The sequence below is a fragment of the Salarias fasciatus genome, chromosome 15 (assembly GCF_902148845.1).
Source record: "Salarias fasciatus chromosome 15, fSalaFa1.1, whole genome shotgun sequence".
Lineage (NCBI taxonomy): Eukaryota > Metazoa > Chordata > Actinopteri > Blenniiformes > Blenniidae > Salarias > Salarias fasciatus.
This window is the reverse complement of record NC_043759.1, coordinates 27,518,015-27,526,258: the sequence shown is the minus strand read 5'-3', so window position 1 is coordinate 27,526,258 and position 8,244 is coordinate 27,518,015. Positions and strand designations below refer to the sequence as shown.

The following is an 8,244-nucleotide window of genomic DNA, read 5'->3' as shown; positions in this document are numbered from 1 at the left end:
AGACGAAGGTCTCGCTGAGCGTTCCTGTTAGTTGTTGCACAAAGCGGCTGTGGAGAAACGTTGTGTGGGTAAACACAGCCGACTGGAGCGCAGTGCAGCGAACACAGCAGATCAGGCAGAAATCCTCCTGTTAGCAGCAGAAAAGAGGCATGTTGCTGCTGGGAGACATTCAAATTGACATATTGTGCGTCTTTGCCGCTTTAGCTATTCCAGAACCAGAGCACAGAAAGGTCTGTTCTTTATGTGGTAATTCACCTGTGGATAAGCCCCACCCACATCAGTCACCCTGCTGCTCCTCAGACAAGGCTTTCAGTGAGACTCTACTGAAATACAGTCCAAATGACCCTGAGACATACAGTATCTCTGAGCAGCAAACCCTCGCATGAATACACCAATCAAATGCAACGTTTATCTTATTTACTGATATTTTTAAGGCGACTGGTCATGGGGGGATCTGTAGAGGTGAAATGCTCACCGGTTTATTAACATCAGCGTATAGAGTCTTCTGTCTGCCCAGAATGTTTCCCCGTCTGTCCACAAAGATCCTGAATAATTCAACTTAAACAGAGCGCAAATGTTGAACATGGTGTTGCACCAAAGCATAAAACGTGATATTTAATGCATGTCGCATGTTGCAGGGAATCTGAAATGCCAGAGAACAAAACACACACAACACAGTCGTCATGTCAAAGGAAAAGAGCCTGATGCGTCCTCGCCGTATTACCCACCGCCGTCTAAATTCAGCTCATCAGAGACTCTGCAGAGCGTGAAATCTTTACATTCTGTGAGCAGTGGAGATGCTGCTTATGGGGCTGAATGGTAAAAACAGGCCTTGTTCTTTAAGAGAAACAGGTTTTTAAAGGGAAGGACGGTGAATGGAGAACAACCAGGAGCTACAGACTCCAGTAAAGCCTCGACGTCCCTCTGCTTTCATTCTGTCTCCGTTCAAAGCAGGTTTAAAACAGGTGGAGGTTCTGGTGAAACAGTGTTCTGCTGATGAGAAGCCATGCTGGTGAAGCTCCTCCCCCCGCCTCACTCCCACCCTCCATGTCGGCGTCCTGAAGCTGCTCTCTCGCTCCATCGTCGGTCTATTCGGAGGAGTTGGAGCGTCGGACAGCAGACGGGTGGAGTCCGACTCCAGCCGATCCTCTGTGAGGTGAAAAGCAGCTCCGACCGAGAGGAGCAGACCTGCTGCAGCATCACTCAACTTTCCTCTTCCAGAGTCTCTTCATGCAACTGAAAACCAAGCTTTTGACACTTTAGCAGGATTAACATCAAGCAGATCGTTAAATATTAGCCTGTACTGTTACAGTCTACAGTGTTGGACCTTCAGTGATTTCTTTCTTTTATTAGTTTAAAATGAAATTTCAGATTTAAAAGTCCACTCACATGGCTCACACTGGTTATTTAACAGCTTTGAAGCATATATTTCAGTGGCCTTGTTTTTCTATTTGTAGAATATAATAATTCTATTCCACTTTCAGTAAAAAACAGTGTGTTATGAGTTGTTTTCCAGTGGAGACTGTCTCAGACCGGGCTGCCTACAGTCTCCAGCTGATGCACGTCCGCCTCCCTCTCTGCTTCCAGGTGAGCCTCAGGATGTTCAGTCTCCAGCTGTTTGAAACATCCTGCTCGTGTTGCTGTGGTGTTGTTCCTGTTTGCTCCGGTTTTATCTCCGGCAGAGGAAGACGCCCACGCCACACTCTGCCTTCTGTCAGCCATGTTTCCTGTCAGAGACGTGCAGCTGTTAGCAGGTTAAAGGAGCTAACTGCCTCTGGTCACATGAAGGACGAGTTCCCTTCTATGCTGCTGGGGGACAAAACCTTGGAGTCTGTTACCCGACGAGGTTTAGAAGAGATGAACCAAATGTAGTGAACAGAGAAGTCCAGTAGTCTGCGCTCTTGGTCCAGATGTGGAGGCCTCGGTCTAACAGACCAGCGCGTCCTCCTGCAGGCCGCCCAGGCTCCTGCGCCGGAGCTGCGGGGGACTGACGCACTTGACGGCGTCCCGCGGAGACAGCGTGGCTGCGGTCCGCCCCATCCACTGCACCAGGGAGGCCAGCTGGCAGTCGCAGTGCCAGGGGTTGTCGTGGAGGTCGAGCTTCTTCAGCCCTGAGGCGGAGAAAGACACGTCAGAGCGCCGCCGGACGGCGGGGCGGACGCCGCTCGTCCTCATCCTACCGGGCATCTTCACCAACACGGTCCCGTCCAGGGTCTTGAGGCGGTTCCCGCTGAGCGCCAGCTGAGACAGTCTGGGCATGTTGGAGAAGACGTCAGCAGGAAGCAGCTCCAGCTGGTTGTTCCTCACGTAGAGCTCCTGAAGCGCACGGCGGAGGGCTTTAGCTGCAGGGTGAACTGATGAACACATGAGGGGCTTCTCACCTGCAGGTTGATCAGACCCTCCAGAGCCGACGCCGTCAGCGTGGACAGGAAGTTGTTGTCCAGAACCAACATCTCCAAAGAGCGCAGCGGCCTGAAGACGCCGGCGGGAAGAGTCTTCAGGCTGGGTTCAGAGAGAGAATAAAGACGTCAGCTCATCAGCGTAGAGCTGAATATCTGATCTATCGTCTATCTGCTGTTTTTCATTTCTGCAGAAAACAGATTTCTGTGTCTTTTATTCTGATATTAGAGCAGAGCTCCACACCACATGAAGCTGTTTGTGATCATACTTCAGTTTTCCTTGTGTGAACCTGAGAGGAACAGCCAGGCGAACCATTTCTACACACTTTAAGACAAATCCAGTTCGTCTGAGGAGCCAAAACCTCTTAAAACATCAAATAAAAGCTGAAGCTGTTCATACAGTTCAACATATATTTCTTTCTGTGAAGCGCTGTTTTAACATTATAGAAACGTTACTGCCAGTTTTAGAAGTTTGAGCCATTCTTAATGTGATGTTGATGAAGACCTTTGATAGATTTCCTTGATGTTCATCTGTTTCCAGCGCTCAGTGCTTCATCAGGACTGTTTGTTGTGTATTTTCTCTCTCTACATCTGAAAACATGCAGTTGAATGAACCAATTAATGAATGACTGGTGCAGAAAGCCAGTCAGACTCTCCTTGGTTCAGATCATGTGACGGTGGGCAGCAGGTGGCATGCTGGGATGTGAAGTGAGTGTTAGTTATCAAACAGGTCCTTTGTGAAAGATACCACACAGATGAATATTGAGATTTAATGTGTGAGTTACAGGAAACTACTGGAAGAGAGGAGGCTTCAGCTGCTTTATGCTTTGATTGTTCTAAACTCTTGTTTATTCATGTTTTAGTTCTTCTTGTAAAGCAGTTTTTATTTCTGGGCTGTGAAATGATTCATAAAAGTCCTCTGATGAGTCTGATCAGGAGAAAGTTAGGACATGGATTAGGTTTTCAATGGCGACACATTCATGGAGGAAACGTTTGCTCTTTTACCACCGACTGGTCAATCAAGAGGACTTTTCCAGAGAGCAGGAGGGATTGATTCAGGAAAACTGATGTCAGTTACCAGCAGCGAGGCATCTCGATGGTCAGAAAACAGGGAGGGCTTGTTTCTCCACTGAGAACCTGACTCTCACTTTGTGTGTAAAATCCATAAACCTCTGACGTGGGGGACGTTTCACCCACTGTGAGAGGTTTGGAGTCTCAAAGCAGAGTTCTGAAGAAGCATTTGGAGGAATCACTGCTGCTTCCTGGATCATGCAGTCTTTCAGAACCGTCACTCTGTGCAAAGAAGATCTTCACCTGTTTTAGTTTCACCTGTTTCAGATCAACTGGGTGGTAAAGTGTCTTCTCAGACGGCAGGAATCAAGTCAAAGCAGCACAACTGTCTCAGTGAAGAGCAGCAGTAACGTCTGCAGAGCAGCCAGACTGAGAGGATCCAGACTCCAGCCTCACTTCAGGAAACCAACACTGATTTATTCATTAGAGGCTTAAGATTAAAAACAGAGACACTGAAAATGAGAGTAAATGTTATTTGATGTTCATTATTCTGTTGTTTACTCTATTTACAGACCAGTTCAGCTGGTCTGGTAAACTTGCACTGATGTCCTTGAAACACTTCACAAACTTTAAACTTCATTTTAAAATTATGTGAATGTAATTTTTTTGTCATCTATGTGCAAGAAATAATTTGTATTTATTTTTTTGAAGTAGTTCACCAATTCATATTGAAAATAAATCTCTTATGTGTTTTAACTGTGTTGAAATGAAGCCTCATCAGTTTTCTTATGTAAATTTATCAATTAAAAACATTGCTTGAAACATCTTCAAAAAACATTTAAACTTTACTTTTATTTCTGTCAAAAAAGGATTTTGAATCTGAACAGTAAGCACATTTAACATTCTTTGATTTACTGCAATGGAAATAAAGTGATTTCTGTTCTTATTTCATGAAATAAAGGCTCAGTTTGTGATTTCATATCTGTGACTTTCTTTTGATCTAATGATATTTGTCCTTCTGTTTTTCACTGTCAATGAGGGAAATGCAGAAAACAACCGCAAATAGATCTATGAATAGATAAATAAATAATTTATTTAAATAGATTAGATGAATTAAAAAAAATCCAGCTTGCCCAAATCAGAGTTTTTGGACAGTAACCAGTAAAAGTCAGCAGTCTGCAGTGAACGCCACTCATCCACATGTAAGCCCTTTAAAGTAGTTTGTTTTCTGATAACAGCTGAATAGTTTTATGCTGTTCCAGGTCAAGGCACTACAATGGAGAGGTTTTTTTACAGTACATTTTTAAAAGTAAATTCAGCTCAGTGAGGATTCTGAACCCTGACATGCCAAAATACTGAGGTGACGCTGTAAACTCCTCCTCTTTTCTGTGAACATCCTCTGATCAAGATGGGAAAAGCCCGGGTTGAACTGCAGAGTTGAAAATGTGCTTCTTAGTACCACTGATGAGGAACTGTGACAGTCTGGAGGAAGCGAGTTTCTGCCACCTGTTGTTGTCCAGGTTGAGGAAGAGGAGCTGTCTGAGGCCGGCGAAGGCCTTCGGGGAGATCTTCTGGATGCGATTCAGCGACAGGTCCAGCACTTTGAGGGCGATCAGCGGCTTGAAGGCGTCGGAGGGGAGCAGGGTGAGCGCGTTGAGAGGGAGGTCCAGGTCCGACAGGTTCCTCATGCCGCTGAACATCTCCGGTCTCAAAGTGCCGATCTGGTTCTGGCCCAGCATGAGGAAGCGCAGGTTCAGAAGCTCCTGCAGACACGGGAAGCCGGTCTGTCTGCTTTCTGCTTTCAGCGGAGAGGTCCTGCATGGCGGCTCTTTACCTGGAAGCCTCGGGGCGGAAGGCTGGAGATGTGGTTCCCGAAAAGATTGAGGAGCATCAGCTGCTCGGCTCCGGCCAGCGCTCCAGGATGGATGGACTTGATGGCGTTTCACTCCAGGTTGAGACTCTCGATCTTTGGGACTGATCTCAGAGTGTGAGGCTTCAGGTCGGTGATGCCGTTCTCCCCTGGTGTCATTAACAACACACACACACACACACACACACACACACACACACACACACACACACACACACACACACACACACACAGAGAGAAGCTGATCTATAGTAGATAAAAACTGTTTTTCATGCAGTTTAAGAAGCGGTTTGGCCGATCGGCTCAGTTTTTAGCAGAGATGCTGCTGTGACTGTCGTCAGGGGTTTTTCCTCACCTGGCTCCACTATTAAATTATTTTGGGTATTTTCTGTGTCGTCCTCCTGATTAGAGCGTGGATCTTTTCTGATTATCTCTGCCTTTCTTTGCCCACAGCTTCAAACTTGTGACAGATCATCCATCACAGTGCATTGCTGTGGCTAATTTATTTTAATCAGGTTGGATTTAAACACATCCGACTTCATGATATCAGCTTCCATCCTGAGCTGGCGGGGTTTCAGTCGGAGTCCATTAAATCCCTCCGTGGTGAACACAGGCAAACATGAAAACAAAACCGTTTCCAGCAGTTTGTCTGCTGTAAAAACAGCCGAATCCTTCACTGAAACACTCCTGAGTGATGTTTCTCTTGGTCCTTTCCTTATCTGATCCACCGTGAAATGCACTGAAAGTGCAGTGTGCTCTAATGAGGCTGTTTTGAACAGGAATTTAGAAATCTTTATCTTGACTTTGCTCGTCCAGCTTTACAGACAAGCATCAACAAGTGATCCACAGAATGGCTCACCCAGCTGAATGATCCAGGCGTCACTGGGCAGCTGGGAGGGAAAGACACGGAGACCCTTCTTATGACAGTTGACTTCAGACTTTTCCGGCCCGGACTTCCTGGAGCATTTACAGGAATCCGGACAGGCGTCCATCGTCTGCACCGTCCACAGCAACGCCAGCATCAAGACGGGCGACCGGGGAAGTCTCCCTGCAAGTTGAAGCTTTAATTTGTAGAGTTTGTAAAGCACTTTGCACTAAATACAAACATTGATATCCACTATATAATGTAGTTAGTTCAGCTGCTTCTTTGACAGAATTGTTAAACTGCAACCTGCTGCGATGAAAGAAGGGGAATGAAAAGTTAACATACAGACACCCTGCAGTCATGTTATTGAACGCTGATGGATGGATGGATGATGAGTTGTATACTGAAAATAATACATATTGTACCTTTTAAATCTCTAAAACCTCCCCAGGAACACTGAAGTTAGAACTTCCAATGGCAGCACATTCAGAAAAACTAGTTTCCTAAATTATTTTGCCAAACACAAAAGCCTGTGGAAAATCAGGAGTGCATCCGTGGCTAATCCCATTTCAAGCCCAACGTGTGCAGAGACAATCCCTTCAAACATCAAAAGGACTGCAGAGCAACAAATCAAGTGCCTACACACTGCGGTGACACTCCCAACAAGCAAACAAACAAACAAATGCCTGATTATTGTTTTAAATAACTTCCCTCGCTGCTGCTTTCTCCCACTCACGTTAAAGCTGATTTCACTGGAGGAGTCAGGCGGGAGGAAGGATGCTGGAGCTCATGTCACAGCTGCTTCATACTGACTGAAACAGGCTGACATCCCGCTTGAAAAACTCTTGATCCTGCAAATGTTGCTCAGACAGCACAGGTTTCCTCCCGATGGCCTGGCTTGGACTGAGGGTCAGTCAGATGGGTTTGCCTTGAACCGGCCACCAGGCGCCAAACTCTGATTCTCCAGCTTCACAAAGTCTGTTTCTGATCCGGGGCTCTTTCCAGGCGGACCAGACTGCAGGATTCCTCCTGTGCTCTGACCCAGGCAGCGGCTCTCAGCTTTAAAGACTCGGGAGTGTGACGGCGTGGCGGCGAAGCCTGAACACCAGCAGACAGTGAAAGCAGGGCGTGAAACTCCGGCGCTGCGACTCCTGCAAAGTCACAGAGTCCAGAGAAATGTGGCAGCCGCAGATCATGGCCCAGATCCAGAGGACACCGACACATCAGCGCTGCCGGTGTGTGTTCATGCTGCTGCTGCTTTCCTGGATACGTTTACACTCACATCACTCTGGACTTTGTTTCTCTCTGGGAGCAGAAAGAACTCTTTTTTTAAGGTGAAAACAAGTTTTCAGAGATATTATGAGACTCATTCTGTTGGGATGACTGATGAATACATTCAGTTCAGTGATTTGTTGATTGAAAAGTTTTAAGATCCAGTAAATTTTAATGTGATGTCTGGGCATAAATCAGAGGAAGGTGACTTGTTGCCATGATTTCCTGGTAAACTCAGTGCAAACAGCAGGTGAAACTTTGATGACACTAGAAAGCAGAACAAACAGCCTTTGTCAACTTGATGTCTTTGTAAACTCCAATTTGATCACCAGTTGCTTCAACTTTGACATGAAGCTTATATCTTCTTACGGAGATGGTGAATCATTTTTGGATGAAGACGACGTCACACCAGCAGTGTCCACAGCGAACCACCAGTCCAGGAATGCAAGGAATAAAATCTGTTGCTTGTCTCCGACCAGCAGCTCCAGAATATTTTGACTTGTGTTTTGTCTTCAAGGCAGCAGCAGAAAGTAATTAAAAGGTTTCATCCATCACAAAGCAAATGAGCTGCAGGATCACTCAGTGACGAAGAACCGTGTGGATAATGAGAACAGGAACTGGAATAATATTTATTAGACTAAATGTAGTCAGCACTGTGTGACGCTCATTAAATATCGGTCACATTTTATGAAGTTTTGTTTATTTTGAATGTATTATTTCTGTAGATTTGTGAATATAATCCAAAATGATTAATTGTTGCTTCCTCTAAGAGCAAAGAAAATTCTTGTCATGTGAGGCAATTACATTTATGAGACACTTATTCAGTG

At 45.7% G+C, this 8,244-nt stretch overlaps 1 protein-coding gene across 1 annotated transcript; it reads right to left on the bottom strand.

The window, feature by feature from the left end:
• Positions 1-797: 797 nt before the first annotated feature.
• Positions 798-5,338, bottom strand: LOC115401691 (leucine-rich repeat-containing protein 15-like). Its single transcript, XM_030109984.1, has 5 exons — positions 5,245-5,338; positions 4,917-5,173; positions 2,382-2,502; positions 2,181-2,316; positions 798-2,111 (listed from the first exon to the last, which is right to left on the bottom strand). Exons 1-5 carry the CDS (start codon positions 5,299-5,301, stop codon positions 1,927-1,929), a joined length of 756 nt encoding a protein of 251 aa, XP_029965844.1. The 5' UTR covers positions 5,302-5,338; the 3' UTR covers positions 798-1,926.
• Positions 5,339-8,244: the final 2,906 nt, after the last annotated feature.

What these genes read in the sequence shown, in the direction of transcription:
- LOC115401691 (XM_030109984.1), bottom strand. Translation starts at nt 5,301, where the DNA reads ATGCTCCTCAATCTTTTCGGGAACCACATCTCCAGCCTTCCGCCCCGA. An exon ending in CTCAACCTGGACAACAACAG is followed by an intron (nt 2,503 to 4,916) that starts GTGGCAGAAACT and finishes CTCTGAACCCAG; the next exon opens with CCTGAAGACTCTTCCCGCCG. An exon ending in CGTGTTGGTGAAGATGCCCG is followed by an intron (nt 2,112 to 2,180) that starts GTAGGATGAGGA and finishes TCTCCGCCTCAG; the next exon opens with GGCTGAAGAAGCTCGACCTC.